General features: G+C 48.0%; 16 protein-coding genes across 16 annotated transcripts; 5 read left to right on the top strand and 11 right to left on the bottom strand.

Moving 5' to 3' along the window:
* Positions 1–159: 159 nt before the first annotated feature.
* Positions 160–1,809, bottom strand: LACBIDRAFT_244612 (aspartate amino-transferase; the record flags this gene model as incomplete). The annotated part of the gene is made up of 8 exons (XM_001874771.1): positions 160–307; positions 355–524; positions 573–725; positions 776–1,113; positions 1,167–1,416; positions 1,477–1,594; positions 1,653–1,689; positions 1,752–1,809. 8 exons carry the CDS (start codon positions 1,807–1,809, stop codon positions 160–162), a joined length of 1,272 nt encoding a protein of 423 aa, XP_001874806.1.
* Positions 1,810–2,131: 322 nt separating this feature from the next.
* Positions 2,132–2,829, bottom strand: LACBIDRAFT_305885 (uncharacterized protein). Its single transcript, XM_001874770.1, has 2 exons — positions 2,567–2,829; positions 2,132–2,504 (listed from the first exon to the last, which is right to left on the bottom strand). Exons 1-2 carry the CDS (start codon positions 2,678–2,680, stop codon positions 2,382–2,384), a joined length of 237 nt encoding a protein of 78 aa, XP_001874805.1. The 5' UTR covers positions 2,681–2,829; the 3' UTR covers positions 2,132–2,381.
* A 282-nt stretch (positions 2,830–3,111) lies between these two features.
* LACBIDRAFT_244189 (syntaxin-like protein) lies at positions 3,112–4,323 on the bottom strand (the record flags this gene model as incomplete). The annotated part of the gene is made up of 7 exons (XM_001874769.1): positions 3,112–3,304; positions 3,357–3,442; positions 3,494–3,610; positions 3,667–3,743; positions 3,795–3,903; positions 3,959–4,192; positions 4,246–4,323. The coding sequence occupies 7 exons, from the start codon at positions 4,321–4,323 to the stop codon at positions 3,112–3,114; spliced, it is 894 nt and encodes a 297-aa protein (XP_001874804.1).
* Positions 4,324–4,858: 535 nt separating this feature from the next.
* LACBIDRAFT_290764 (argininosuccinate lyase) lies at positions 4,859–6,634 on the bottom strand (the record flags this gene model as incomplete). Its single annotated transcript, XM_001874768.1, has 8 exons — positions 6,544–6,634; positions 6,317–6,491; positions 6,012–6,263; positions 5,609–5,955; positions 5,474–5,558; positions 5,278–5,421; positions 5,150–5,230; positions 4,859–5,101 (listed from the first exon to the last, which is right to left on the bottom strand). Exons 1-8 carry the CDS (start codon positions 6,606–6,608, stop codon positions 4,859–4,861), a joined length of 1,392 nt encoding a protein of 463 aa, XP_001874803.1. The 5' UTR covers positions 6,609–6,634.
* A 132-nt stretch (positions 6,635–6,766) lies between these two features.
* LACBIDRAFT_305882 (uncharacterized protein) lies at positions 6,767–8,488 on the top strand (the record flags this gene model as incomplete). The annotated part of the gene is made up of 6 exons (XM_001875316.1): positions 6,767–6,969; positions 7,022–7,246; positions 7,294–7,705; positions 7,762–8,093; positions 8,144–8,185; positions 8,233–8,488. The coding sequence occupies 6 exons, from the start codon at positions 6,767–6,769 to the stop codon at positions 8,486–8,488; spliced, it is 1,470 nt and encodes a 489-aa protein (XP_001875351.1).
* A 19-nt stretch (positions 8,489–8,507) lies between these two features.
* On the bottom strand, positions 8,508–9,448 carry LACBIDRAFT_292213 (uncharacterized protein). Its single transcript, XM_001874767.1, has 5 exons — positions 9,278–9,448; positions 9,155–9,219; positions 9,056–9,099; positions 8,732–8,999; positions 8,508–8,669 (listed from the first exon to the last, which is right to left on the bottom strand). The coding sequence occupies exons 1-5, from the start codon at positions 9,424–9,426 to the stop codon at positions 8,527–8,529; spliced, it is 669 nt and encodes a 222-aa protein (XP_001874802.1). The 5' UTR covers positions 9,427–9,448; the 3' UTR covers positions 8,508–8,526.
* A 93-nt stretch (positions 9,449–9,541) lies between these two features.
* Positions 9,542–10,254, top strand: LACBIDRAFT_305880 (uncharacterized protein; the record flags this gene model as incomplete). Its single annotated transcript, XM_001875315.1, has 4 exons — positions 9,542–9,730; positions 9,785–9,860; positions 9,917–10,131; positions 10,177–10,254. 4 exons carry the CDS (start codon positions 9,542–9,544, stop codon positions 10,252–10,254), a joined length of 558 nt encoding a protein of 185 aa, XP_001875350.1.
* Positions 10,255–10,307: 53 nt separating this feature from the next.
* Positions 10,308–13,509, bottom strand: LACBIDRAFT_305879 (uncharacterized protein; the record flags this gene model as incomplete). The annotated part of the gene is made up of 4 exons (XM_001874766.1): positions 10,308–12,357; positions 12,413–12,583; positions 12,640–12,680; positions 12,730–13,509. The coding sequence occupies 4 exons, from the start codon at positions 13,507–13,509 to the stop codon at positions 10,308–10,310; spliced, it is 3,042 nt and encodes a 1,013-aa protein (XP_001874801.1).
* A 324-nt stretch (positions 13,510–13,833) lies between these two features.
* LACBIDRAFT_161583 (DUF292 domain-containing protein) lies at positions 13,834–14,445 on the bottom strand (the record flags this gene model as incomplete). Its single annotated transcript, XM_001874765.1, has 3 exons — positions 13,834–14,039; positions 14,091–14,167; positions 14,219–14,445. Coding segments are annotated over 3 exons (510 nt in total), but the record flags the coding sequence as incomplete, so codon positions are not given.
* A 282-nt stretch (positions 14,446–14,727) lies between these two features.
* On the bottom strand, positions 14,728–16,156 carry LACBIDRAFT_292211 (uncharacterized protein). The gene is made up of 7 exons (XM_001874764.1): positions 15,926–16,156; positions 15,785–15,871; positions 15,667–15,727; positions 15,541–15,608; positions 15,438–15,491; positions 15,307–15,381; positions 14,728–15,256 (listed from the first exon to the last, which is right to left on the bottom strand). The coding sequence occupies exons 1-7, from the start codon at positions 15,969–15,971 to the stop codon at positions 14,763–14,765; spliced, it is 885 nt and encodes a 294-aa protein (XP_001874799.1). The 5' UTR covers positions 15,972–16,156; the 3' UTR covers positions 14,728–14,762.
* Positions 16,157–16,272: 116 nt separating this feature from the next.
* On the top strand, positions 16,273–17,476 carry LACBIDRAFT_187883 (uncharacterized protein). The gene is made up of 8 exons (XM_001875314.1): positions 16,273–16,364; positions 16,554–16,637; positions 16,768–16,816; positions 16,867–16,890; positions 16,945–17,054; positions 17,111–17,190; positions 17,241–17,261; positions 17,323–17,476. The coding sequence occupies exons 1-8, from the start codon at positions 16,299–16,301 to the stop codon at positions 17,363–17,365; spliced, it is 477 nt and encodes a 158-aa protein (XP_001875349.1). The 5' UTR covers positions 16,273–16,298; the 3' UTR covers positions 17,366–17,476.
* Positions 17,477–17,533: 57 nt separating this feature from the next.
* Positions 17,534–18,845, top strand: LACBIDRAFT_305875 (uncharacterized protein; the record flags this gene model as incomplete). The annotated part of the gene is made up of 4 exons (XM_001875313.1): positions 17,534–17,600; positions 17,650–17,781; positions 17,838–18,248; positions 18,307–18,845. 4 exons carry the CDS (start codon positions 17,534–17,536, stop codon positions 18,843–18,845), a joined length of 1,149 nt encoding a protein of 382 aa, XP_001875348.1.
* A 112-nt stretch (positions 18,846–18,957) lies between these two features.
* Positions 18,958–20,064, bottom strand: LACBIDRAFT_305874 (uncharacterized protein). Its single transcript, XM_001874763.1, has 3 exons — positions 19,223–20,064; positions 19,141–19,159; positions 18,958–19,088 (listed from the first exon to the last, which is right to left on the bottom strand). Exons 1-3 carry the CDS (start codon positions 19,975–19,977, stop codon positions 19,056–19,058), a joined length of 807 nt encoding a protein of 268 aa, XP_001874798.1. The 5' UTR covers positions 19,978–20,064; the 3' UTR covers positions 18,958–19,055.
* An 88-nt stretch (positions 20,065–20,152) lies between these two features.
* LACBIDRAFT_305873 (uncharacterized protein) lies at positions 20,153–22,039 on the bottom strand (the record flags this gene model as incomplete). Its single annotated transcript, XM_001874762.1, has 9 exons — positions 20,153–20,261; positions 20,309–20,510; positions 20,563–20,761; positions 20,813–20,913; positions 20,968–21,075; positions 21,131–21,377; positions 21,429–21,709; positions 21,771–21,888; positions 21,941–22,039. The coding sequence occupies 9 exons, from the start codon at positions 22,037–22,039 to the stop codon at positions 20,153–20,155; spliced, it is 1,464 nt and encodes a 487-aa protein (XP_001874797.1).
* A 666-nt stretch (positions 22,040–22,705) lies between these two features.
* Positions 22,706–25,232, top strand: LACBIDRAFT_187852 (uncharacterized protein). Its single transcript, XM_001875312.1, has 19 exons — positions 22,706–22,751; positions 22,805–22,814; positions 22,870–22,923; positions 22,980–23,055; positions 23,112–23,161; positions 23,210–23,310; positions 23,366–23,446; positions 23,499–23,563; positions 23,607–23,632; positions 23,691–23,741; positions 23,797–23,919; positions 23,980–24,039; positions 24,092–24,107; positions 24,159–24,249; positions 24,304–24,465; positions 24,518–24,586; positions 24,643–24,730; positions 24,784–24,973; positions 25,028–25,232. Exons 1-19 carry the CDS (start codon positions 22,736–22,738, stop codon positions 25,079–25,081), a joined length of 1,383 nt encoding a protein of 460 aa, XP_001875347.1. The 5' UTR covers positions 22,706–22,735; the 3' UTR covers positions 25,082–25,232.
* On the bottom strand, positions 25,160–27,636 carry LACBIDRAFT_305871 (uncharacterized protein; the record flags this gene model as incomplete). Its single annotated transcript, XM_001874761.1, has 10 exons — positions 25,160–25,226; positions 25,274–25,467; positions 25,521–26,404; positions 26,454–26,479; positions 26,538–26,626; positions 26,675–26,799; positions 26,852–26,937; positions 26,990–27,066; positions 27,115–27,207; positions 27,265–27,636. The coding sequence occupies 10 exons, from the start codon at positions 27,634–27,636 to the stop codon at positions 25,160–25,162; spliced, it is 2,013 nt and encodes a 670-aa protein (XP_001874796.1).
* Positions 27,637–27,688: the final 52 nt, after the last annotated feature.

The raw sequence follows: 27,688 nt of genomic DNA, 5'->3' as shown, positions 1-27,688 counted from the left end.
GAACGACATGGATGTAACAACAGACAGCAACACACTTCGGAGGTTGCAACGGGACAACTACGGCCTGACCGACAACGGCGGGATCTCACAAGATGATGTGCTTTATTTTTACATGACGTCATTATAATCTAGACCAAAATGACGTATCTCTAATGACGTCTACCGAACGACTTTGTCCAAGTTCTCCGCAAAGTATCTAATGTTGTGGCTGTTTAACCCAGCCATCGAAATCCGTCCGTTCGCAGTAAGATAAATATGGGCCTGCTCAACAAGCCCCTTGCTCTGTTCTGGGTTGATCCCCGTAAAACTGCGCACAATCAGCAAACAATTCAATTCATCATCATATCTACTCACCTGAACATCCCAATCTGGTTAACGATATGATCCCAGTTACCAGGAGTTTTCAATTCCTGAGTTAGCAACCTGTGCAACTCGTGTCGCATCGCAATAATTCGCTCCGCCATCGTTCGAATGTCTCTCTTCCATTCCTCAAACAACCCAGCGTCGTTGAGAATAAGAGACACCTGTAAATTCTTTGAATAAAAATGTTCCTTCCGTTGCTGTAAACGTACCAGTCTGGCACCATGCGATGGAGGGTTGCTAATCTCACTTCGCTGCAACACCGACAGCTGACTCTTCACACGCGTCGCAGTCTCCGAGTTCGCGCTAACAACGTGAAGCGCACCCACACGTTCACCGTACAACCCCGCATTCTTCGCAAAGCTCTGGACAACATCATCAAAACGCGTATTCTCCGTTCCTCCATCTCACTCACCTGGCACACAAGAAGCGGCACCCCAAGCTCAACAAAGTACCTCACCGCCCAGGCGTCCTTGTCCAAATCACCACTCGCGAAGCCTTGATAAGCGCAGTCGAAGAACGCATAGTGTTTCTTCTCCAAAATGACCTGCGCGATCACCTTCCACTGTTCCTCCGTGGGGTCTACGCCCGTAGGGTTGTGCGCGCACGCATGAAGCAAGAACGCGGAACGCTCAGGCGCAGCCCGGAGCGAACCAATGAATCCTTCAAAATCCAATCCAATGGTCTTCGGATCATAGTATGGGTATTCTACAGGCTCGATCCCGACATTTTTAAAGATCGCGTGGTGGTTGGCTAATGTCGTCGTAAGCCGTCAGTTTACCTGTTTACGAAAAGGAAATCCTCACCCCAGGTCGGATTACTCAAATAAATCCTCGGTGCCCCATTCCATGTGTAAAACCTCGACAAAAACAAGGCTCCCAAATGATTGGCACCCGTTCCAGAGATAGTCTGGACACTAACGGTCCTTCCTTCTGTAAGTGCGATCGAACTAGGACCGAGGATCAACTTTGCCGCGGCAGCTGTATATTCCGGAAGCCCAGTGATCGGGAGATATTCATGATCGAGCGTCTCGTCATTCAAAAGAATCCGAGTAACCTATTCGCGACTTTCAGTTCTCGGGATGTTCTCAAGGACGAACAATATTAATCTCCCAACCTTTTTGACGACGGGTAAAACCCAAGGTTTATTATCGTCATCACGGTAAGCACCCACACCGAGATTCACTTTCTTCTCAAAAGGGTCCGCTTTGTACGCGGCGGTGAGTTTGAAGATACTGTGTTTGATATCGGGTGAGATTCTTGCTTCTTGCTTCTAACGGAAGGCCGACCTACCTATCCGGGGGCGCGAGCGGGACTTCCTGCCACAATTCTATCGGAAGAAACGGGATGGTCAGTTCCGTCCGTGTAGCAATGAACAACTCCGTAGCGCACCGGCTGGCATGGCTGGAGCAGAGAGGTGACTTGCGAGTTGTTTTATTCTAGCGGCCATTGTCAGTCAGAAAAGATCCTTGAACTTGAGGAGAAAAATAGGTGTGTGCAGATGGTAGCTGGGGTAATGAATAAGGACCGGCTGCAAGTACTGACGGGTTGTGGGGCAATATCAAATGTCAAAGCGACTCACGCCTCGATCTACACGTGATATCAGATCGGTGAAGCTCAGCAACGGCGACGACGACGACTAGCTGGTTGACTGACAATTTTTGTCAACGACGAATGAGGATCAATGTAAGAGTGAGTTTTTGGCCATGTCGGTCGAACGTCGGGTTTATATACATCTTGAAAACGTGATCATCGGACCGACTCAAGGAACGTTGTGATTTGGAAGAGATCGTGTTTCAAAGAAAAAGCAAAAGAAAAAATTATAATAGGACAAGTGTACAATACTAGTATGGAATATATGGGTGAACTGGGGTGTCCATGCGATGCGAGGGCATTAATAGATAGTGGTGCTGCACATGGGTCCAAAGCGCCATTCATGCGCAGAGAATAGATGGCGAGCGGCTCAAAGAGCGACGACGGAGGAAGGTGTGGGGATGATGAACCATGAAAGGCCTGGGGGGTCTACGCAGCGGCAATCTTGGACGCCACCGTCCGCTCGCTCTCCAGTTTGTTCTTATTCCGATCAAACGCTTGTTGCCGGCAATCTTCAAGGTTGGAGCAATCATGGTGCTCCGGCAGACGGTGCTATAAGAGGTGAAAGGGGGCGTTGAGAAGATGGTCACGCGAGGGTCAAGAGAAAAACGCACCGAGCCGCAGAACTGATTCCTGCAGTGGGGGCATTGGCCGACGATGCGCAGGGCAGCGGAACTGCACTGGGCATCGGTGTTGATCTGGAACTGGCAGCGCTTCTTAGCAGCCATGATGGTGATAGGACGGGTGGGATAAGTGTGATGGAGAGGGCGATGAACGGGGGAGAAGACGACAAAGAGGACGACGGCGAACGGACTAGCAGCGGGCAAGGGCGTGGGGTTTGCGATAAAAGGCTCTGTGAAGGTGGTAACCAGCTTATATATATGTCAGAGGCACAAGGACACCCCTGAGAAGACGCGTAAGCCCCAGACCATCACAGCCACTCGGAACACTAAAGTCCCGTGCCGACGTAAAAAAATATCCATTCCGAACCGGAAGATAGGTAGGGTATCATAAAAACTATGGACATTGCTCAACAAGCAAAATTAGAATAAGAATGGCTATAAGGTCCTTTCTCTCATGGGGGAATAAGAACTCGTTCAAATCGGGTCGTTGTATCAGGCATGCTGTTACCAGGGTCATCAGTCGAAGTTTCAAAAGCTCAAAAAAAAAAACGTACAGAAGAGGCAGCGGGAGCAGCAGTGGTTGTTTTGTTCGTATTGAGGTTTTTAGTCACCTCGATGGCGACGACTATCGCAATGATGATCAGAATAACGAGAATGATGAAGAAACAGATCCAGCGCTTCTTGCGTGCCGCACGTGCTGAATCGACGGCTTTTGAAGTGTATTGCAACCTATTCAAGTTACGGTCAGAAATATCAGCTTTGTCGAGTGGCAGGCACGAACCCAATCTCAGTGTCTTTTTCTACTCCTGCTGCCTGAGTTTCAATGGCATTTATTGTCTCGTCCTGCTGTTCAACGAGAACGCTCATCTAATGGAGACATCAGCAAAGTTCAAAAATAGAACTCAAATTGGGACGAACATCGTTAAATAGCTGTGCAAGCTCTCCGAGCGTTTTTTCAATTCGTTTGATATCCTCATGCCTTTCCTGAACTTCACGGTAAGCGGCGCGGGATTCCGTGAAACGGGAATTCAACAACTGGAAGTAAGGATAGTTATGAGTTTTTCTTGTTAACGGGAATAGTTTGCACTCACAGCTTGACTGAAGATTTGGCCACCTTGCTCGTCGTTGACGACAGCACGGACTTCCTCTGGGGTCGCATCAGGTTTAACTGTAATGAAAAGTGAGTAACGAAAGCGTCTTGGTTAGGAAAGCAGCCGACCAATCTTAAATTGCCTCTCCATTCTTTGCTTGTACTTCGTGCGGTATTGTTGCTCCACAGATTGGTAATTCTGGATAGCCTCCACGAATTTTGACTTCACCAAGGCTGTCTGTTCCGCGTTTCTCTTTACCGTCCAAAGCTGGATATCAAAACGAATGACATACCTGTTGCTTTCTGATTTGTCCATCCCGACCCGGACCTCCCTGGGCCTCTAGCGCCTTTATCCGGCGTTTGAGCGTTGCACTGAGGGCGCTGGTATCCTCGACAAGCTCGTCCAACTGAGCGGCATTACGTTGCGCAGCGGCATCGTCCATGTTGTTCAGGGAGCGCGAATGGAGATCGCTAATTCGCGTGACATTGTCATTGAAAGTTCGCAGACTGTCTTGAAGCGAGGATATCTGCAAGACCAGTAAGCAGCAGTGACAGGGTCGGATGTTGCCGTAACGCGTACTTCATTATAGAATGCTGGCATGCCTTCTGTAGGCGTCGACGACCCCAAATGTGTCCTGCTGTCCCTCACGTCCGACATCTCATACGAGCTATTGTCCTGCTGCGCATATGGGTTTGGTCTGCGGTTCTGGTATCCGCCTCCTGACGCCTGCGTCGGGTACGAATCCCTAAACCAAAATTCGCTTCAAAGTCAAAGAAAAGGGGCTCATATAGCGTACGTAGAGGTATTTCCGCCTTGTTGCTGAGCCTAGAAAACGTGAATACCGCAAACATTGTGTCAAAGTCCATGTTAGCTTACCCGCATAGCGGCCAACCTGTCTCTCGCCATTGGTATGTGTGTATATCAAAGACAAAGAAAATAGTGAAAAAAATAAGTGTGCAGATAGATATCGGTGTGATAGAAGCGCTGACGGTGGAGGGGAGGTCGATCGAGGCGACGTTGAAATGTGAGGCTGTGACCTGGCTGTGACCGTGCAACAAAACCAACAAGGACAAATAATATGGTTCGACCAGTGTTTTTGCTTGGTTTTTGCAGTGTATACTTATCATGCAATGCTAGAGTACATTTTTCCCTGCTAATCCTAGTATGTCAGTAATTGCCATTGATTTCATTTTCAGTCGTCCAATGCAGCGCGAAGAACCGAAATTTGCCTCTCTACCATTTTTCGACTTGTGCCTCCAATTGATTCCCTTCTTTCCACGCTTGCCTCAAAGTCGAAAACGTCGTGCACATCTTCTGTAAATTTGTCGCTCAACGTCTTGTAATCCGCCAAAGTCAGGCCATCGAGTTGGCATCCTCGCGCCTCAGCAAGGGCAACAGCTCGTCCCGAAATGTGATGAGTTTCGCGGAAAGGAGTCTGATAAAGGAAATTAATCTTAACGTCGAAGACGCGGACGAAACCTACCCCTTTGCGAACGAGGTAGTCGGCCAGATCCGTAGCCAGCACGTCCATGGTCAAAGCTTGACGCATTTTTTCAGCGTGGACCTAATTTTTCGTCTCAGACGGGGCAAGGTCAAAAAATGAATACCTACATCTAACGTAGCAACTACGCCCTCTGCAATTTTAAATGACGCAGATACATTGTCAACGGCATCGAAAAGTGGTTCTTTGTCTTCTTGGAGATCCTTGTTGTAAGTGGATGGCAGGCCCTTCAGAGTCATCAAAAAGCCAGCCATCTGCAAAAATATAGTCAGAGCGGCCTTCGATCCTTCTATGAGCGAAACCCACGTTTCCAAAGACTCGGCCAGACTTCCCTCGAAGCAGTTCCAGGGAGTCGGGATTTTTCTTTTGCGGCATGATGCTCGAACCCGTACTGAAATTTTACTTAGATCATTTGGCACTAAAAGGCGTAAACGAACTGACCTATAGGCGTCACTCAGACTAACAAAGCCGAATTCAGCGGTTGAGTAAATCACCAAATCCTCTGCCATTCGACTGATGTGTGTCATTGCCAAACTTGCCCACATGAGGAACTCGACGATAAAATCCCTATCCCCGACACCCCACATACTGTTCTCAGCAATAGATTGGAAGCCCAGCTCTTTAGCGAGGAATTCCCGGTCGACAACGAAAGGGTTGCCAGCAAGGGCACCACATCCCAGTGGTAAAACCGAAATACGAGGGATAAGTTGGCGAAGGCGATCAAGATCGGACTTGAACGAAAATGCATGCGAAAGAAGAAGGTGTGACCAACGTATTGGTTGGCCACGCTGAAAGTGTAGTTTATTGATGAGTAAATCGCGGGGAAAGAGGAGGAGGAAGTTACCTGCAAGTGAGTGTATCCAGGCAAAAGATAATCTTTTTCTTTGTCTGCGCGCTCTACTATGACACGGATAAGGCCTTTTAAGCTCTGTTCCACGTCTTTAACTTCGTCCAAAAGCCATAACCGCATGTCAGTTGCGACCTGGTCATTTCTCGATCGTCCTGTATGGAGCTTGCCTCCCAGAGGCCCGATCAACTCACTCAAGCGGCGTTCGTTCGCAGTATGTATATCTTCGTCGTCTTCCTGGGCTTTGAACTTTGAAGAATGTTCAGCAAAGCGCATCGAAAATAATAAAGAATTGCAGGGACCTGGCCGCCCTCCCATTCCTTCCCAACAATTTTTAGTCCTTCAACAATTCTCCGCTCTTCGTCTTCGGTGAGAATTCCAACTAGAGTAAGTGACTTCGCGTAGGCAATAGAGCCTCTAATATCCGCAGCATGCATCCTCTGATCATATCGCAATGACTGATTGAACGCATGCATTCTGTAGAAAGAACATTTGGTATGGCACTCTAAAGTCGGGATTGAAAACGTACAAAGGATCTGTTTTTCCAGTGAATCTTCCCCCCCATAACTTCTGTTTAGTTGGTTGTTCAGCCATGGTAGAAAAATGTTAGAGTAGTAGGGATAAGGGTCAGATCGCAGACCGAGAAGAGCGGGGTGGCGACAAACTCCGACGTCACCAAGTCAGAAAGGTTCTCTGCAGCCTGCAGGGAACGGTCAACTGGCTCTTTCTTACACTGCTAAATTCTTGCATCCATGTCCCGTTCACAAAGTGCCGCAATGTGCTCGATTGCTCTGAATGCGTACGCTGCTCACCTGCTCAGTCACGATTCCACCACCACAACTAACGTTGAACACAGGTTATGCGCAGGAGGCATATTCACGTTCCCCTTGCTATCGCCAGCCATAGCGACGCATGTAAAACTAAGTCAGCCCGAGCTGACAACCATTGCATTGGCGTTTGTCCATGACTCCACACGTTTCTATTCCCAACTCACCATAAGTTGGTAGGGGTATGATGAGCCAATACACCGTGGCCGCGATGGTTGGGAAAGTGGTTGATACCCATGGTCCTTCCGTCTGCTCCCTTATTGCTGCTTTCTTGTTTGCCTTTGGATTTGGCGCGTTTTCCTACGAAATTTACACCACACCACCCGATATTGTCATTCCTTCATCAGCATCATTTCACCGCCTAACCTTCTTCTTTTTCCTGGCCGGCTTGGGAACAGTCTTTTCGTGAGTCTTCTGAAAACCCTTCTTTATTTGTTCTCAGGACTTCTCAGCTACTTCTCCTCTCTTTTTGCCGCCTCAAAAGCGTTCCCTCGACATCTAGGACTAGCGTCTGGTGTTAGCATGGCTCTTTTCGGGCTGTCTCCTTTATTCCTCTCCGTTGTTGCTTCAAAATACTTCACAGATCCCCAGACCAAGACCCTGGATGTTTCTCAGTTCATGCTTTTCTTGGCCATATTGACCACCACCGTATATCTCCTTGGAGTGGTTAACCTCAGAAATATCATCCCTGACTCTGATAGTGTTCCAGAACGGCTATCATCAAGTGATGTTGAAGAGGATATTAGAGAGACCACTGCTCTTTTGCCCAAACCTACCCCTACTTCAGACCCGACCGTTGCTGACCTATTACGCAGTCAAGATTTTTGGCTGCTCATGGTATTTTGCATATTAACGCTTGGGGCTGTGAGTGGTTTTACTGCCATGAATTTGACTAATCTGGATTAATTCCTACCTACTAGTCTGAGATGATCATATGCAACATTGGCACGATTGTGCTTTCACTACCAGGCTCGGACGGTCCTCTACCTGAAAGTATCAACGTCGAGGCGTCAACTAACCATCAGGTCCGACTACTCTCTTTGGCCAACACGATATCCCGCATCATCATTGGGCCTCTTGCTGACTATGTGTCACCTATCACCTCAAGCCTGACAATTGACGATCAAACGACCCCGAGAAAGCACCGAATAAATCGGATCGCATTCCTTACTGGTGCGGCCGTGGTGCTCGCCGCAACATTCTTTTGGATGGTGACTCAGGTCACTTCGCGAGAAGCCATCTGGACCCTCAGGTATGTTCAGGATTCTATCGCAACTTGATGTTAATTTTAGCCGTTAAAAGTGTGGGTACAGGTCTTGGCTACAGCACCATTTTTACTGTCATGTAAGTGAAATCATAAGTGATGGGAGCAGAAAATAACATTTCACCAGGCCAAGTATCATATCCTCCATGTGGGGGATCAAAAATGTCGGAAGGAATTTCGGCCTTCTGATGTATGCGCCATTCACTGGAAATCCGATTTTCTCCTACATGTACGCGTTTGTATCGGACGCCCACTCGCATGGGTACGGCATATGCGAAGGCCGAGATTGTTGGCAACTGACTTTCTGGGTAAGCTTCGGAGCCTTGACTGTGTCATGTTTGACCAGTTTTGTGCTCTGGAATCGCTGGAAAGGCAGCTTATAGATAGGAAACGTTTGTATCTATTGCGAGATCTGATTGCATTACTCGTCATGTCTGATTTGCTTAGTGACAGTGGGGTGGAAGCTGTTGATCAGCCTAAAGGACATTATAGCTACCAGCGCTGCAACAACATAGATAACAATGCGAATCTCCAATGGGTTTTCCGTAAGGAACGGGTAGGGAACTGTCGGCACCACAAGTGTCAAATAGGCCATAATGGCAACAGGAAGATGCAAAACCACTCACAGTTCCCGTTGTTATTTTTAGCGCAATGCTCAACCCACAAACCATACCATACCGCGAAGACAGTTGCAGCAAAGGGTACACGATATTTTAGTTCCCTCTCCTCGTATTTGATGTCGAAGATCAAAAAATCCACCAGCAAAGCCAACGCAGGCGACGCATGTAAAGCCAGGTCAATGGATAGTGGGAGGCGAAGGCGGTCGGATTGTACAATGAGACTCGGGAGGAGTAGTATCAGGGTCCAGTAGACTAATGAGATAACCGCAGCAAGCTATTATAAATAGAATGGTAAGAAGTTTATCGCAAGGGCGTTGAATGTAGACGCACAGGCATGGCTATTATAAAGAGGTGTCTTTTCAAAGAACGAAGGGCTTTCAAGAGGTCTGGTCGGCATTTATGTTGGGCAGATAATAAAATGGGGCTTACCACTTGAATACGGGAATATTGCAACAGTCAAACCAGTCAGCATGGTCAACCACGCCAGTAGTAGTCTAAAACGTTCATTAATTAAAGAAGCCGGATTTGGATGGTAGAATTGTCGCGACCTACCCTTGAATCGTGAGGTATTGGAAATGACCACCATATTGACTACGAATCCAAACCTCGACATCGCCCAAGGAACCGAGACTCCTGAATCCATGCGTCATGATCCCCACAGCGGTCGCATTGAGAAAGGCTCTAGAGAGTGTCCTGGACATCGATTATTCGCGCTAGCCAGAGCGCAGGGTGCGATCGTAAGTGATCAAGATGTATTTGGGTGTGTTGTGCGACGGCGTATTATGTGCTGATCCGCAACCACGACAAGCTCAATGCATGAGACGCATTCGCCCAATTCCCGATACCCATCCCCAATTTTCTGTCCTCGATCTCCCTGGGTATCGCGAATATAGAGTGGAAAATTGGCACTTGGCAAGAGATGGCAGTGGTCGAATAATACGAGGAACATCCTATTTCCTATGGTGGTCGATCCTCTCACTCTGTATATCAATTGCATGGTTAAAGGTAACCAATTTCCCTGGCTTGGTCTGCCAAAAACTTTCCTCACCAATCATTCAGACCACCGCTTGGCTTTTGGCAACTTCCTTACTGGCTATCACCTTGGTTGGCATCAATAGCTTGCCAATACTCTATGGTGAGTGCGCTTCGGTGCGCTTCTTGTCTTCGGCCCTTTAATCGCTACTTTCATAGAATCTGTTGTTGTTATACCTTCGCAAGGTATCCAGTTTGAAACCCATCAAGGATTGACATCACGGCCATTAATTTCCTCCCGGCGCTTTATCCCATTCGCTTCTTTAAAGGATGTTGTTATTAACGAGGCCCTGCATCGCTGGAATGTGCGGTTTTATTTGGTTGCCATTCGGCAAGTTGGGGTCCACGGCCATCGTTTGGAAGTAGCTTATGAGGTAAGTTCGTTTCTCCTCTTTTGATATTTGGGTTGACGGTCCTAGAATCTGTTGCCTCATCACCCCATCCTTCGACAAGTTTATCATGGTATTCAAGAACTTTCACCGTACGTTGCGAGATAGAAGCCAGATATTTTATGCTACATAATGCTGGGAATAAATTAAACAGCGATTATTTATCTTAGCGAAGACATGTCCGGTCCATCCTCACTTTCATATGCACTTAAAAGTTCGTCATAGCCTTCATCGTCCCCTTCCTCTGCTGCGCTGTCCCGACTACTTCCCGGTGGATCCCGGTTCTCCACAGAGACTTTCCGCACCCGATGTCCAGCAGATACTTTTCGAGTTCTACTGTCTTGTCTGTCGGAGGACACATTCCTCTTTTCAGGGCTACCAGATGATACCTTCCTCGATCTTCGAGGAGAGCGTCCCAAGTTGAACGGTGCTGCATCTTCCTCGAGCTCGAATTTCGAAGCTCTTGGTGTAGCAACAGCGTCAATCTCATCTCCAGGCCATGGAACTGAAAGGTTTGCGGCGGAAGGACTAGGTGTTTTCTGCTCAATGGAAGTTCGTGATTTAGCGGGATTGTCTTGTATCTGAAGATTTGTAGGTCGCGCGGGATGACGCTTCGAACGTACTCGTGCGGTCCGCGTTGGTAATCGTACGGCGGGAGAGTCGGAGGTATCGTCTGTGGTGATCGACGGGTCTGTTTTTTTTCGTGAGAGCTTCCTCACAGGCGAAGGTGGTTCGTGGGGTGTACTATCCGAAGCTTCTGAGCTCGCGCCATTCGCTTGATCCATTGCACTACGCGTCTTGATCTCATAAACCGATGGAGCGGAAGCTGGTGGTGAGACCCATGAATCAGCAATTGCTGGACTGTGAACGTTCCTTGCGAGCCCAGAGAGGCGTGAAGAATCTGGCGATGGAGCAGATGAGTTCCGGGAGGACGACCGCGAGTGAAGCACACGGAAGTTCGGCGCCATAGGCGAAATCGATCTACGGTTCAATGGGACCACCCGACTGCCGCTGCCGTCCGAATCCCAGTCAAACTTGGCTGAGTTCAAAGGGCGGCCCAGTGCGTCGGACGGAGACAGAGATGAAATCGACGACTGGGAGTCTCTGTGAACGTGGCGTTGTTTCAATCTCATGACGTCTGCCCACTCCTCTGTGTCTGGGGTAGACATGACACCACTGATAGGGAAAGGAGGGCTGTCTTTTTTACCAGCTGTTATAAGTGTTGCAGAATTTAACAGAAGAGGTCGAGGCCCGGATTTCGACGCTGTCTGAGGTGGAGAGCGTGTCAATAACAGGCTCCGGGTTTTGTCGAGGATTCCAGAATTTTGCGCAGCTCCCTCAGAATTGGTAGGTGAGAACAACGCTGAACCGACCTGGGGAGGTTTGAAGGGGTCATCTGAACGGAAGTTAAGTGAGCGAGTTGGGGGGGAGTATATGCCAATTCGTTCCACGGGAAGAGAACCTCGTCTGTCGTCTGAGTGGGGTCGGATGATAGGGCTGGCGGATTCACTATGAGCTGTGTGGTGTTCACGAAGGTCACTCGTGCGTGACTGGTCTGCACCACGTCCCCAGGTACCCATCAAAGCCCTGGCGCGCCAATTGGAGCTAACCTTGGCAAGCGTCGCGGCTGCGTTGGACTCCTTCAACTTTTCCGCGTAACCCCATATACTTGAAGCTGCCTGCGTAGGGGTAGAAGCTTGAAATTGATCGGCGCCGTTAGTGCGAAGTTGTTCGGTTTGTCGGGGTATTGACGCGGGCGGGGCGGGGGGCGGGTTGCTGGGTAGGGGCGATTCAACAGGTCGATTTGTGATGCCTTTCCACATTGTACTTGCAAATTGTGTATAGGTCGAATTTTCCTGCGTTTCTGTTTCATTACCATCAACATGCTCGTCTTCACTCGAATCCTCGTCTTCGCTAGGTGAATCCTCTGGCGAAGAAGCTTGATTGGTGAAGCCTTTCCACATGGTAACCTTCAGCCGAGCCCCCAAACTAAGTGATTCGTGTTTTGCGGCATTTGCCTCCTGTGCTCTCTTCTGGGCCAAATCAACTGCGGTCTGCAGTATTCGTTCGATTCCGCCAAATGCCTCAATAGGGTACTTTTGAAGCGTCCTCAATCCTTCTAAGAAAGGGTCACTCATAGAAGGGGAGGGGTGAACGTCGCTACTTTCGTCTGCCCATAAACTGGCTGCTTTTGGGCCAACGTTGCTTATTCTGCAGATGCAGTAAGCTTGGTACTAGAGATAGCAATCAAACTAGGGGTACACACCGTAAGAGTGCAGCCCTGGAATGGATTAGCATTGCCATGCAGATATCCAGCAGAAAGTCAGATTTCGGGTTCATATCTCGCGCTCTCTGCTGCCAAGAGAGAAGGGCATCCCAAGCTACAAGGGCCGACGGAAGAGGTAACGTATGGGTAAGCAGAGGGGTAATCCATCGGCTGTCCAAATGGAATACATCAGTAGTGGGAGATAAGCATAAGGAGACCTTGCTCACAATGAATAATGAGGTAAAGCAGGATCCAGGCCCTTCGCTTGCTAATGGATTTTAGACTCGACTTGAGAAGGATATCAAACACGGACCTACCAAATCTTCGAAAAGCTCTGCATCAGCGTACAAGAGTCTTTCACTGAACCTTCTCATCCACTTGGTTCCTCCTTCTTCTTCGAGCTCCGAAAACTCCGCCACTATGGCCTCGAAGACCCAGAAAGTGTCTGCCTCGACGTGGCTCAACTCCTCAGGCTCAATTTCCTGGTTAAGGGCAGAGTAGACAGGGATTAACAATGATGGAATATGAGAGGAACGATTTGCCGGGTTAATGGATGTATGAAGGTACAGCAGCCGAAGAAGTGCCGAACAATGTAATGGGTGTGCGTCCCCAAAGGAGTAGGCCTTTGAGGGCAACAAGGTCATGGGGTTGTTCAATCCAGTCAAAGCAGAGTCAAAACTTGTGAGAGAAATTTCGGGCGTGGCGTCAGCACTAGGTTCTTCGAGCCTAATTTCAGGTGCAACTGCTTGAGAACCATTTTCTTGCAGCAGTTTGAGTCTAGCGTCCAGGGCGCGTGCACAAGAAACCTTGTCTTCCCCCTCGTATATCGTGCTGAGTGGACATTGAGGATAAATTTCTGGTCCGTCTTCGAGGGAAGCAAATATATTTCGAGGAACACCGGAGAGTTGTTTTTGAACACTAAGCAATATTTCATCTGAAGACGAAAGCGGAGAGGTTGGAGACGCAGCGGCTTCGTATGGTTTTAATAGTCGTCGCGCGAGATCCTTCGGACCCCCGCCGGTTATCTTCTGTTGTTCACGAAATAAAAATGACCCACGTAGTAACATTGGCGCTGTTTTGAAGCTTCGCTCTTCCATGTGGCTGTCGTCTCCGGAAGATATCCAAGAAATAGTCTAGAAAATGCCATTGACAACGATTAACAGTCTGTAAGATAAGATGCCTTGGGACTCACTTCCAAATTCGAGGACGTAGCCACGAAGGCTCATCGGGAATGCCTGAACACAGATACAAAACAATAGCACAACTGAAGATATTGTCACTGACCATGCAGGCAAAGCTTCCGCAAACGAGGTAAATCGACGACGGGCATAACCTCAGGGTCAAGCATCTCAGAAAGGGAGTCCACACTGGTAAAGAGTCAGTTCCAAGATTTTGAACTCTGCACAAGTTACAAACATTTCCTCGCGCAGTGGTTCAGGCGTCCATTTCACTCCATAGTTCTGAGCAACACTCTTCAGATACTGATTGAGTAGACTGGCTGAGGGGAGAGTCGCAGAAGTAGCGCGAACGATTCGCGAGGAGACGTGATTGTCTCGATTCCCAGTTGCAGAACGCGCGAAGTCTGGGCCGAAATGCTGGATAAGTATACTGCGAACCATATCAAGATCTGCCTTAAGTGTGAGCAATAAGACCTCGTAACACAGTGATCATGAGAGACCTTTCGAACGGACGTAAGGCGCCGCATATATAATACTGGAAGCAGCTTCTACGATGGTGGGACTTGGGGCGAGGCTGCTGAGGGGTCATAAGGCCTGTTGAATGTACACCGAGGGTTTCCTCGCGCACCTATGTTCCAACTCGCTAAAGTGTTCCAAAATGACTCCAATTTCCATCTCAAGCGTCTCCAACAAGTCTCCCAAGATATCATCTTGAATAATTTTCTGTGCCTTCGCTCGAGCTAATGCGACGTCGCCTTGCTGGAGTAACGTAGCAATGTCTTTGCGAGATACGTTCCCTTGAGAATCCAACTTGGCCTGCAGCTGCCCTAGCCTTTGACTGGCCAGCCTGAGTTGAGTCTATAATGAAGCACACATATGTCAGGAATTTGAGTGGCCGATATTGCACATGACAAACGAACCTTCACGGACGCAGGTTCCCATTTCGAGACCGCCATTAATTTTCAAGGTTTAGCAAGGCGACCTATGAGTCAAATGAGGGAAACCAGAGAGTACTTTTTGGTGTGTCACCGGAGTCGCAATACCGTATGTAGGCTACAGTTTGGTGTCCACATGGGCTGTGCCTGTAGGAACCAACAGAGTTGGCCTTGTTTGGCAAATTCATAACAGACTCTTGTTCACCTCAAGTGTTAAAATTACAACTTCCGGAGTATTTAATACATATGTGACTGATGATAAGACATTCTCAGAGGCACTGGTTTTGACAATCTGCTACTCGTTGGAGTCGGTGGTACTGGTTGTTGTTCAGGTACAGAATACGTTCTCTGTTGAGAGTTACGATAGGTAGGTTTGAAAGAGTTGCGTGAATGTTGTTGAATGTAAAGAACGGCCTCTGGTGGGAATGTCATTGTCGCTGGACTTGGCAAAAGGGTTGCTCTTCGATCCCAGTTCACGGCCGCAGGCGTGATTGGAGACAGTGGCGATGCTCTTCGATCCCAGTTCATGGCCGCAGGCGTCATCGGAGAGAGCGGCGATGCTCTTCGATCCCAGCTCACCGTCGCAGGCGTATTGGGAGAAAGTGGTGAAAAATATTGATCCTTTGCTTCCTTCTGAACCCGATTTTTTTCCGCCTCTTCTGCTTCTTGAACGGTGCGTAGGAGCGAGCGGCGGTGAACAACGAAAGCGAGGCCGCCTGAATAGATCAATACTTTTGTATAGATATTAGCAAAAGTGTTCGGCACATTGAGGGATACTTACCTAAAGCTGGCACGAACCAACTGGTGACCATAACGGATAAAGTGACCAATCGGCACGAGACTTCCTGTTCAGGACCTGGAATATTACAGTAAGAGGATTTTCATCTGCCTGGAAGACTGATGGTTACTGACTTTCTGCTATATACCTAAAGTCTGGACTCCAGTATGCAAAAGCACCAGCAGTGCCTATGGCTTGGTAAGGCGTCAAGTTTTCTGAGCATAGTATGTCGCGTACCTATGTGCATCACCAAAAGAAGCGCGCATCGAGCGGCGTCAAGCCAGACTCTAAATTTTCGCAATAGTCTGGACAATTAAACATGAGTGTCGGCGTGAGTATTTGAAGAATGCGCTCGTGACCCACAGAATAAGCAGCATTATTGCAGTGACTGTGTTCGTTAACAACATGACCGAAAGGAAAGATCCTGTCGGTAACAAGCCCTTGAGTTACGCCCCCTTGAAAGAAGAGCAGGAGCGCTCACGTTCAGGATGGTCCAGATTATCCCATAGTAGAAATACACAGACTGAGAGCAAGGTGATCCACACAAAGCTCAGCAAGATGATACAACCTGAGTGGCATTGAATCTTCAACAACAACAGGATGTGTGATTGAAGCGACTCACCGAACGCAATTGCTCTAGCGCGTTCGAACGTTATTGAACTTTTCATAACAGCAATGAAAGGGGTGGCCAATGGAAAAAAAATTGAGAATAGAAGGAAGGGAATCGTGAATGAGGGTGAAGAACGCGTCTACCAGAGAACGACGTTCAAAAGGCCGTGAGAGTCCAAGAGGAATAGGATCCAACTTCCATCACCCGTTCACAATGAGGGAACAAAGAGTTGTTTGGTGAGCGCTAGTGTAGCCAAATAGCCATGTTGCTTGTAGTTGTCTCTGACAGAGGATGCTGAATCAGCAATTCAATTGGCCAATATTTAAGGAAGAACGCGTGTAATTCGGCACTTTCTGCCTCAGTTGTACAATCCTCCTCGTTGAACATGTCAGGAATTTGCAGACCTCGTCTAGCAGAAGAGCGCAAACAGTGGAGAAAAGATCACCCGTTCGTAAGTTGAGATTCAGTGTATAAAAGCTCATGAACCACGAGGTTCTCTTTGTCGTTTGCCCCCATAATTAAGAGCTCATGACGTTGAAACGCCCCGATTCAAAAGGATTGGACCCTTGGTTCTGAAAGACGACTTACGCCTACCCTTCAATCATTTCTTGTTACAGTACTTACATGGATGACTGTCTAGGGATTTTATGCAAAACCAGCCAAAGCTGCTGATGGGTCAATGAATTTGATGGAGTGGGAGGTTGGGATCCCAGGAAAACCTAACGTGAGTTTTTCCTTTCTCCTGTCGGTTCAAGGCGCGTGCCCTACGTGTTGTGCACTTGCAACGTGCTGTCGCGCGTCTTAATTGATACGTTGTCACGCTGATTATGCCGTACTGATCTCTTCTCTCATAGACTCCATGGGACGGCGGCCTTTTTAAACTGGTGATGAGCTTCCCCGAGGGTGAGGTTATGGTCGCTTTCGTCCTGATTTTTCATACTGATTCTCTTCAGATTATCCATCAAAGCCACCGAAATGTGCGCCTTCCGATTAACTTCGAGTTTCACACAGGCAGGTGACTTCAATTGCAGGCAAGTTCACCCCTCCCCTCTTCCACCCTAACGTGTATCCTTCGGGCACTGTTTGCCTCTCCATTCTTGATGAGGAGAAATCATGGAAGCCCGCCATTACTATCAAACAGGTTTGCCCTATCAATTCTCTTTCACATGAAGATGGGTTGTCATTCAACATCTCTAGATTCTGCTAGGTATTCAAGATCTCCTTGATGATCCAAACGTCAACGATCCTGCGCAGAGCGATGCGTATACGATGTTCAAGTGAGTTGCTGGTGATATTCGAAGGAGAAGATGTCTCATACATCACTTAGAAACGACAAACAGGCTTACGAGTGAGTTACTGTCAAATGACCTTAGCCGTTTTGACGCGTCCTTAACGTGTCGTTGGTGCAGGAGACGCATTAAACAACAGGCACGAGATAATATACCAAAGTGAAGTTATGTTCGATATCCTGTACAATCTAAATGATTTGCAATGAGCTTTGTGTATTTTACATTTGATACGTATATGGTAAAATAGGTATGGCGAAGTCGCCACCACTCTTCCACTTTTACTCCGCTACTGTCATGGAAAAGCAGTTCACCCAATTTTAAATAATCCCTCATGTCGTCCGCACCTTCCGTGCTCAACATCCACACCCCAACCTCTTCCTTTGCCGTCATACATTCTTGTGAGCTACGTCGACAAGTACTTACAACATGAGACTTAACCCGTTTAAGTGACCCAGGATTCCCTGCTCGCCCTATACGATCAACTCAGTCGCAAACAGCACACCGATTACTACGGTGACCGCGTAGGCCCCGGATGGCTTAAATATGAATACAATGATGCCATTTGGAATTTGGACGATGGTAAGTTCAACTCACTGTTGAGCAACTCGCAGTTCTCCTAAGGGTTGTCAACCTAGAATCGGACTATGCTATCTTTGCATGGCGACAACAAGCAGCGCACTTCTCGCAGCAGGAGCATCCCGAACAAGTCGCTTCGACATCGCACACTATAGAAAGTGTACCAAAGGAGCGTCGCACGCCCACGCTACACCTCCACAACCACGCACAACCGCTTCCACGACCCACAGCATACCGCAACCCCTCGTATTACCTCTTTCAGCCAAACCACGCAGCCCCGTATGCTCGCAGTACCCGTTCACCGGTTCCGTCGCGTGGATCGAAACGAAGCAAGAAGAGCAAGAACGTCTACACTGACGATGGGGAGGAAGAAGACGACGGAATCCCGAAACACAAAAAGGAGTTTGAACGATTTCATTCCGAGAATGGCGTGAGGACGGTGCTAGGAAGTATTGGGCCTGTTCAGAATGGTACGCTTTATTTCCAATGGTTCTATATAACCTTAGGCCAACGGGAGATGGCATTTAGTTCGGATGCTGCTGAAAGCGGGGTATCGACACGTTTACATTTCGCGCAAGTTTGCAATCAAGCACGGGTTCATCCCTGCAGACGCTGCTCTAGGCAATTATGGATACGGAGGCCTGGTTAACATCGGGTCTTGGCCAATAACACTTACACCTTCTGCCTCTAATCCAGGATCCAGCCACCTGCGGCCGGGGCCGGACAATGTATCACACTCCTCGCAGTTCTCCTCGCCTCGTATACCAGGACGTTCTCTGCCTCCTACGATAGTGAATGGCGGACTCCAGAGCAGTAACCCTGGTAAAAAAGGGAAAACGAAGCCAAAGGAGCGCCCTTCGGGTCCTCAACCTGTGACAATAGAGGTGTACCTCTCTGAAGAGCCACATTTTGACGTCGTTCTCGGTCGGTCGTTCTTCGAGAAGCGACAAATCAAAACTACTTCCCTTGATCCAACTGATGTTGTGTGTCTTGACACTGGCGAGAAGATTGAGTGCGAACTTGTGATTTTGAAGGATGGTCGAGGGGAAATTGTCACGGTCACCTGAAAACAGCACAATTGGCACCATGTTTATATTTGCCTCAGGTCGGGATATGGAAGATGGACCATAACTCATGATTACGCGTCATGTCATAATGGATTAGTGTGTTAATCTTAGCTCTATTGAAAGAAGGATGTATTCAATATGCTATGTAGAGTGTTGTGGATGATAACCAACGTGGAGGTGTACAATCCTCTGGATGCCAATCCTGCATGCTTATGACAGCTTCAAGCGAGAAGCTCGTGTTGCCTGTAGAAAAGATTAATCGATGAGGCATGTAGTGTTACAAAAGTGTGCAAACCTTTCGGCGCTTCTTGAGTCTGGAGGGAAATAAAAGGATATATATCAGAACAACTGTTTGTGGCAGACCGAGGAGCACTTACTTGTGCTTCTTCATCTTTTTTCGCCTCTTCCTCTTGGTGCTATCCATCATAACATCCTCCCACTCCTTATCAAACTGCTGCTGCAAATTTATTCGATCAGCGTCCAATGCAACATCCAGCCCCAAATGTTTCAACGTGCTTTCCCAAGCGACAGTACTGCCCGCTCGGTTCATGGTTAATGCCCGTGTAAGCTGACGGGCAGCCTCCGCGTCGGCGTCTACAGATGAATCGAGCGCGGAGTCAGATGGGAGTGCTTGCTGATGATGTTCTGCAGACTCTGATTCCGGCCGATGGAGTCCGAAGATAGAACCATTGGGAGGCGCCGAATGGAAGATGGAGGGTGGGTTGGATAGAAGAAGGAGAGGTCGGTGAAGAGAGAAAAATTGGTGTAACTTGAAATCCTTGGAATTGATTACCGGATGAGGGTTACTTTGCTGGAAGAGGTCCGCAAAAGACATGGGGTTGTTGTTGGATGCAGCGTCACTCTGCTCCTGAGCCGACGGCGCTGACTCCTCCGCAATGTTCCTCATCGGGTTGTTCTCGTTCCCGCCATTCGAGGAACCTTGGACGGTGTCCGACTGTGATTCGGCCAACGACTGAGCCCGTTTGCCGTCATTCTTCGTGCCGACAACAGCCGTCTTTGGCGGCTTTGCTGAATTAAAGTAGCGGCCACCGCCTGGCTTTGACGAAAAGAAAGAAGAGTACGCCCTGCGGGAAACAGAGAAATTGGGTAGGAGGCGGCCTATAAGAGGCATGGCTGTCGACCACGTCGACCTCGCTGCTGATCAGGAGGTTAGATAAGGATGCTGAGGAATTATTTGAAAGGCGAGTCCGAAGCGGTGAGCCAAGAGTTGGCAACTTGTGACGACAAAAACAACTCCAGTCACACATCCAAATAGGTCAATTCTAGAATACCAGTACATTATTTACTTATTGCTCTTGCCACTCAAAAGAGCCCATTATTGCAGTCTTTCCAACAACGGAACCTTGGTTGGGAGCGAGAATCGTCATCTTTCTTTGTTGCATGCCGAGATTTGTCCTGTACAACCATGAGCATCGTGACACTTGCCAGTAGCATTAGCTTACACAATGAGGAAACCAGATACGGTAAGATCCAATATCTCCTCGTCATATCTCTCGTTCTCATCAGGATTTTGAGGTGCCAAGAGGGCAAGGACAGCGTTCAGCAACCCAGAGCCTGGCTGACTGGGATCGACAGGAACAGGCTGCATCTCGGACACAACACGAGTTGCACCGATGGGTAAAGCAGACGACGGAGCCATCGTTTCTAGGTATATGATGTCAGCGCGAAGATCATCCACGTAATTTAGATACTCTACCAGCGCCAATCCGGAATATCGAGAGGTCCTCAAACTTGATGACACTTGAGGAAGGTGATAGAACAAGATCGGTTAATGACTCTCCGCCCAAGGTAGCATTAGATATCCCTGGAGGTGCTTGTATAACCTGACCATACATGTATGTGTGTAATTGGTAATTGTGTACACGTTCCCGATAACTATGGTCCAGCTCTACAACCTGTCGCGGGGTCAAGTAACTCTTAAACAAAGTCTAGGGGAGTTGACTTACACCACCTGATTTTGGAATTTTCACGACAGTCACATATGAGCTGTATGCCCGCTGCATTTCCACATTTAACTTTTCATGACCAACAACGAGGATGACATTGACTGTGTAGCAGAAAATATCAGATGGAAGGATAATGCATAACTCGTGCAACCAACTTCTGAATGCATCCATGCAAGCCTTGATAAGTTTCTGACGGTGGTCATTGGACGTTGAGCTTGAAGCGAATGACGACGGAGTGTCGACAATAACGCCCGATGACCTCCCTAATCAACACAGTAAGCTAGAAGAAGAAAAATGTGAACCATTTTATGAACATACCTTCTTGATCAAGCTCAAACCGATCATTAACATTTTCTCCCAGATTTCGTATTAATCTGTCCATTAACAGGGGATTTCTTTTCGTGTCTGGGTGACCGTACCAATATACAACGGGAAGTAGTGCATTGGATGACATGGCCATGGGCGCCGAAGTCGCAGCTGAGCCAAGAGGGTTGGCCGGCGAATACGTTGGGATGGGACCGTGAACTGGGGCAATAGAAAGAGCGCCCGGAGCTGACCAAGCACCCTTCAAGAGAGTCCGTTAAAACGAATAGATGGCAGCGAAAGAAAAACACACCTCGCTTGGGTCAACGTTTACGAGAAGAGGTGACCAGTTTTGGCCAGCGCGAACAGCGTAGTTTGTAAGAATCTTGCACACTGTTGTCTTTCCTGAATTTTCTGGTCCTAGAACAAGCACTCTTGGAGGCTCAGGTGCCGTTGGAGGTTCGTCTCCTGGGGGAAGAGGAGAACCATGGAATTTTGCGAGAGCACGGACGCGCATTTGTTCAAATGCTATGTGAAGATTAGCATATGCTGCCATTGGCGTTTCTTCCGATACATATTCCGTTGAGGGGTGTCCTGTAACGTGATTAGGCGGAAGATAAGAATGCACTGTTCCTTGAATGAAGGGGAAATAAACTCATTTCAATAGTACAACCTTGCCAAGTGAAGACAGCCGCCTTGCATTCCGATCCAAACAGATAGTGTTTGCCTTCCGCTAACTCTGCTCCAAAAACTTCTGCGTTTCCTTGAATAAGCTGAGGGGTGGGTCAGCCACCTCCAGCGGTCCCTCGTTCCGTTGCAAGATACCTTGATCGCCAGCGACGTTCCAGGATCCAGCTCGAACCTGTACTCCGTTTCCGGTTCCAGCGTCCACTGCTTTATTTCATTTGAACCTGTTTCTGACATTAATCAGATGGAAAGCTGCCTGCAAACTTTTGTGGCCCGCGCGAAGGATTTCTTAAGCTCTGAAAACCAATGAAAAAGACGAGATTGTTGTTTGACGCAATGTCAGGGCCAACCACATCGGCGAGTTGACAAATCTGGACGACACAGCCACCTTAAAGTGCCGCGGCCCGAACGCATCTTCCGCGATTCCCAAAAACCTCCACCCCACTTCAGTCGTCTCAAACTCGTAGAACTATTATCCATCATTCGACATCATCGGATTAGGCGTAATATTCATTGCATTGCTACGATGAAAATAGCTCTGTTTGCCCCAAACTGCAAACTGAAAGATAGCAAAGCTGCTTCCATTCAGCTTCCATCACAACACTTCGGATTGACCCCCATTTGCTGGCAAACCGAACACGTAACAGACGCTCTTTGATGGCTTTTAACTATGGACACTGAGAAGTTCGGCGAAACTTCTCATTCTTTTTCCTCCCACTATGGCCCTGACCAGCGAACACACAGAAAAGGGGACACCCAGTTCAATACAGGTTGTGGATGTCAACGATGCCGACACCGCTGCTCAAATCATCCCAGAATCAGAGGAGCCATTGGATCCAGTGGTTGCCGCTCAGCTGAGGCCTGTCGTTTTAATATCTCACTTTTGTGTAATAAGCTGAAATCCGTTGTAGGCGAAAAATCGATTGGCATATTATGCCTCTGATGTGCTGTATGTATCTGACCTAATGAAAGAACTCTATCATGAATATTTTTTTCCGACAGTGATGTATCTGTAAGTGGGCTGCGAGGCTAGTAGCCAAAGCGTTGACACCTTACATTCCTGGTAGTATGACTTTTGCGGACAAAACTACACTTGGACAGTCCGCAGTCTTGGGAATTATGTGGACCACCTTTCATCTACATCTTTGGCGCCTATCGTCTGATATTTCCACCCTAGACCCGGTGCACATCTCAATCAGAACGAGTTCAACTGGTTGGGAACTATCTTCTACCTTGGTTATCTGGGTTTTCAAGTTCGGTTTGCCACAGGTTTTCTGCTAAACAGAATCTAACCAACCACACCTTCCAGTATCCGCAAAATCTGGCACTCCAGCGATTCCCCGTCGGGAAATGGATTAGGTGGGCATATACCGATGAACGTATAAAATATGCTAATAAATATTATAGCCTTAACATCTTTGTATGGGCCGTGGCGCTGTTAGCACATGCGGCATGCAAATCTTTTGGGGCTCTTTTCGCCGTCCGCTTTATTCTCGGCATATGTGAAGGTTAGCTTTTAGCATACTTTAGGTATAAAAAAAAGGTCTAACCTCGTGACAATAGGTGCGATTACACCCGGCTTCATGATCGTCACCTCGATGTTCTACACCCGTGACGAGCAAACAAAAAGAGTCGGTTACTGGTGTGAGTTATTGATCCAATGTTCCCAAACAAGCTAGGTTCTAACATTGTATAGTCTTGATGAATGGATTTGCCATCATCTTCCTGGGTTTTGTGGGTTTTGGCGTCCTCCACACAAAAGTATGATCCCCATGGTCCTGTCAATCAATTCTAATCAAGTTAGACCCACAACTTCATGGCATGGCAATGGTGTGTCTGTCAACTGCATCGTTTTTACCCACCAGAAGCTCAGAAAGTGTTACCGTAGGTTGATGATCGTCACTGGCGCCATCACGTTGCTCACTTCCGTCGTTTTCTGGTAAGCCTTAATTTGCAGCAAATTTATAGACCGATGCCAAGAGCGGTTTTTATAGGTTCTTGTTCCCAGATTCTCCAACCACCACTTGGTTCTTGACTCCGGAGGAACGTACTCTTGCTGTACAGCGAATCAAGGTAAACCAGTCCGGTGTTGAAAACAAGCACTGGAAACGCGAGCAGTGAGTGTGATATATGAGAAAGTCCGCGATTCTGGGCTAACGTTCTTGTTTGGTGTGAAGATTCGTGGAGACACTTCGCGATCCCAAGGTTTGGGTCATGGCGCTTTTCGCCGCTGTCGGGTAAACTAGTATCATATCCTCGTCTTAATTTGGAGCTGACATGTCCTTGCAGAAATATTGTCAATTCTGTACGCGATCACCCAACTTTCCCTGATCTCTCCACTAAACAGCCTCCGTAGCTAACCAACCAGAGACAGCTGATCGTCAACCAATTTGGGTTTACCCCAATTCAAACCACATTGCTTGGATGCGTTGATGGTGTCGTAGAAAGTAGGGCAAAGTGTTCTTGGTCCTTTGCTACGTCGCTGACGGCCATAATCATAGTTTTCACAATCTGGCTCGGAGTTACGCTAGCTTCAACTCGCCTTTTCGGTCGGGCATATGCTGGAGCGTTGATGTTCATTCCCGCGCTTCTTGGTGCAATTTTGGTGAATACATTGCCATCACACAACAAAGTTGGTTTATTATTTTCATACTGGATAACGAGTGAGGGCTTCTTTATTTCGTCACCATCTACTTCTCTGACGTTTTCCTCAAGTCTTCGCTTTCTCACCATTTGCCATTTTCCTTGGATGGGTTGGATCCATCGTTTCTGGACACACCAAACGTTTGTTTCGTTTTCACGGTTCCTCAATCTACGATTGATCCAACTTGCCCTCACAGGGACAACAACGAACGCCATTGTTTTGTGCGCGTATGCCATCGGCAATGCCGCAGGGCCGTTTATGTGGAAACGGCGTTATCAACCGCGGTATGCTGTTTCTCATTCAAAAATAAAACTCACCCTTAAACTTTGGCGCAAAGAAATCACACTCCGTGGGCTATTATCGCTGTCTGCCTCTTCGTGTCCGCGATGTTACTCTTAATACTTCGATTCATGTTGAGATCTGAGAATAAACGGCGGGAGGCGGAAGAAAGAGATGATGCCTACGACAACATGTACATCTCTCAACAACTACCTGATGGAACAAAGACGAAAAAGCATCTTGATCGGGTATGTTTCATTAATTGGGCATAACAAGCGACACTTATAAACATGATATAACAGGCCTTCCTTGATCTCACTGACCTCCGCAATCGTGATTTCCGTTATATTTTGTGATAACATTTCTGGATGCCGCGGGATCTTGACACATGTATGACGTTTGTTTATAGGGGTTAGAGATGCCCTGATGGAAAGTTAGATCTTGACAGCGTAAGGAGGCCTTTTCATAGCAGCGTCTAGGGGAATATATGTGGCACCTTCACTGGTGAAAAGTCAGTATTCGATGCTAAGATCGGGATAGCGCCATACCAATGATCATGTCTTGAAGTCATGGGCGACGTGCTCGACAAAAAATCACAAGTACTACATCTCTCAGGACCTTCGCGACACCTTGACATATTCTTGGCTTCCTGGACCTTGGCCTTTTGCACGTCGTCGTCGCCTAAAAGAGACCAACCTTTCCTTGACGTTTCCTCCCAGTGCTTCTCTATTTCGTGTAGAATCTGCCGTGCAATCAGATTGGAAAATGACTGATATAAGCCCAAGCAGCGCTTACAGCGATTCTCCACTTCATTACTAGTCGTTTTCCGCTGGCAGTTTGAGTACGACATTGGAGACATTCAACCCTTTGATCTTTGTCATCCATCTGGGATGCGGTGACGGTGTCAGGATCTTCTCCACAAGCAACGATGACGCCTCGGGCGCACTTCCACGCCTCCTCGTCAAATGTAACCTGCTCTTTATCATGATTCCAAGGCATGCCAACCCACGAAGGTACCAAAGCGAGCAGTTTCTCATCCTCAGTTTCATCCTCAGAATCCTCATCTCCGTTGCTGCGTGAGTGAGTTTTCATGAGACAGTTATGAACAAGGACCCTAGGATACGATATCGGCTCCGTGCACCAGTGGCAGCGGAAGAAAATCGCTGCAAGCTTGAGCTGGGAAGTATCGAGCTTACGCTTCCCAGAGCGTTTAGTGGAGGGTAGGAGTCCTGCCAGAAACTCATTTGCAGAATCTTGCCAAGAAACCACTAGAGGTTGAATTTGATTTTCCAATTTTGAAAGCTCAGTCAGTCTGCTTTCTTTCGTCGCCTCAGTGTTGAATACCGCGCTGCGGAAGGGCTCCATCAAGGCCAGGTCGACAGCTCTAGGTACCACTGCGGGCTTAGGTTGCTTCTTCGTATATTTATCAACCAATTCTCTCAAAATGGCTAAGTGCTTTGACACAACCGCAGAACGGTCTTCGTGTAGGCGCTGTTCCCTCATAGCCTCCAGAATGTATATGAGGTCTGTACGCAAATTCTCCCAGACTGCTTCGGTGAGATTGGGCGACAGGAGTGTGAGAGAGTGCGCACCTCGTTCAGTTAGCGGCTTTGATGCATTCACGCCCGGGAGGTCACGTATTTGCCGCCAGTATAAACGGTCAACCTCTATCCCATAACCTAAGAATATTGAGCGAAAAAGAATGCCGGCAATTGACAGGTTACTTACCGAGTTCTCGAAGCTTTTGAACGATTCTATGAAAGGAATCAAATATATAGCGGAGAAGGTTTGATAACCAGCGGTTTGACTTACGCTTCCCTTCGGTCAGTGCGAACCTTGTGTAGGTCATCTTGATGTTCTCTTTTCAGTTGAGATTCCCACCGCACATACGCATTAAGATGCTGTGGAGGGAATTAAGTTTCAAGTTACAACCAGTGCTCGATCTATACCTGGCGTCGCGCCGCCTTGAGCCTCGTTCGATCGACAATAAATGCTGATGCGGCAGTATCACTCAGGGAACGAAGCGTTTGAAGGTTGTGATCGTAATCTTGCTTCAAAAATACGGTTGAATGACCTATGACAATCAGCACAAGGACGAACGGAAGAAGCCTAGTGGAAGAACATACGACCGGCGATCCTTACCATCCACCCATTGGTAATCAGTTCAGCACTTCGCACCACGTTGTCACCGTCCAATGTCCCGGACTGATATCTGACGTGGGTATCAATTTATGTTGAAAATTCAATGGCAGAGTACCACGGACTTTGACGAGATGCAGCTGGAACACGTCCGAATTCGGTTGCACCAATCAACCAGTGACCCGTAGATGGAACTACAAAACTGAGTGGCGTCACTCAAAGGGGGTCAAACAGAATAGATTTCACAGACTTGACAGTGACGGCCATAAAGAAGATTGGCATATTGCGGGAGATTGAGATCAGAAGGACAACTGGGCGGTGCTGGTGTTGCATTTGTAAATGCCTGAAAGTAATGACTGTGTAGTCGACTCTACACAATATTTGTCCGTAGTAGGCGCACCGATTTCCAAACTGAAGCTGCACCGGATCGTTGCATCAAGATGGCACGAAGAGCCTTTGTCGCTCGGGCAAGGTGCAACAAATCCATGGGTTGAAGGTAGCTGAATATCTCGAGCAAGATATCGAGAGGCATTTCTGTCATCAACTTGAGATGACCACGGCGGCCTCTAACCTTGCTGAGAGCAGACCGTTCGTTGTCGGTCTGAGGTACCAATGTATTCGAAAGCTTTTGTGTCTTCCGAGGTTTCGATTGTGGGATTGTTGGAGGGCGAGTAGACACCTTTGGAGCTTCGGTCTGTGTGTCAACCTTAGCTTTCAATCGAGCAGAAGTGCGCTGAGAAGCAGCATTGTTAGTGTGTTGACGACGAGCCATACTTAGTGGCCGGTAGGTAGAGAACAGTGGCCGCCCCTGAGTCACGTCACAT

This window comes from Laccaria bicolor, genomic scaffold (genome assembly GCF_000143565.1).
Source record: "Laccaria bicolor S238N-H82 LACBIscaffold_2 genomic scaffold, whole genome shotgun sequence".
Taxonomy (NCBI): domain Eukaryota; kingdom Fungi; phylum Basidiomycota; class Agaricomycetes; order Agaricales; family Hydnangiaceae; genus Laccaria; species Laccaria bicolor.
The sequence above is the reverse complement of the archived record's forward strand: the minus strand, read 5'-3'. Positions and strand labels throughout refer to the sequence as shown.

Coding starts and splice junctions, on each gene's coding strand:
- LACBIDRAFT_305885 (XM_001874770.1), bottom strand. CDS start 2,680: ATGGCTGCTAAGAAGCGCTGCCAGTTCCAGATCAACACCGATGCCCAG. Junction 2,505..2,566: donor GGAATCAGTTCTGCGGCTCG/GTGCGTTTTTCT, acceptor CACCTCTTATAG/CACCGTCTGCCGGAGCACCA.
- LACBIDRAFT_187883 (XM_001875314.1), top strand. CDS start 16,299: ATGTCAGGAATTTGCAGACCTCGTCTAGCAGAAGAGCGCAAACAGTGG. Junction 17,191..17,240: donor GATGCGTATACGATGTTCAA/GTGAGTTGCTGG, acceptor TACATCACTTAG/AAACGACAAACAGGCTTACG. Junction 17,262..17,322: donor AACGACAAACAGGCTTACGA/GTGAGTTACTGT, acceptor TCGTTGGTGCAG/GAGACGCATTAAACAACAGG.
- LACBIDRAFT_292213 (XM_001874767.1), bottom strand. CDS start 9,426: ATGTCCAGGACACTCTCTAGAGCCTTTCTCAATGCGACCGCTGTGGGG. Junction 9,100..9,154: donor AATATTCCCGTATTCAAGTG/GTAAGCCCCATT, acceptor ACCTCTTGAAAG/CCCTTCGTTCTTTGAAAAGA. Junction 8,670..8,731: donor TAAAAATAACAACGGGAACT/GTGAGTGGTTTT, acceptor TGGTGCCGACAG/TTCCCTACCCGTTCCTTACG.
- LACBIDRAFT_305874 (XM_001874763.1), bottom strand. CDS start 19,977: ATGCCTCTTATAGGCCGCCTCCTACCCAATTTCTCTGTTTCCCGCAGG.
- LACBIDRAFT_187852 (XM_001875312.1), top strand. Junction 23,564..23,606: donor TTGGCGTCCTCCACACAAAA/GTATGATCCCCA, acceptor TAATCAAGTTAG/ACCCACAACTTCATGGCATG. Junction 23,742..23,796: donor CTCACTTCCGTCGTTTTCTG/GTAAGCCTTAAT, acceptor CGGTTTTTATAG/GTTCTTGTTCCCAGATTCTC.
- LACBIDRAFT_292211 (XM_001874764.1), bottom strand. CDS start 15,971: ATGAAAAGTTCAATAACGTTCGAACGCGCTAGAGCAATTGCGTTCG. Junction 15,609..15,666: donor GCAATAATGCTGCTTATTCT/GTGGGTCACGAG, acceptor TTAATTGTCCAG/ACTATTGCGAAAATTTAGAG. Junction 15,257..15,306: donor TTGGTTCGTGCCAGCTTTAG/GTAAGTATCCCT, acceptor TCTATACAAAAG/TATTGATCTATTCAGGCGGC.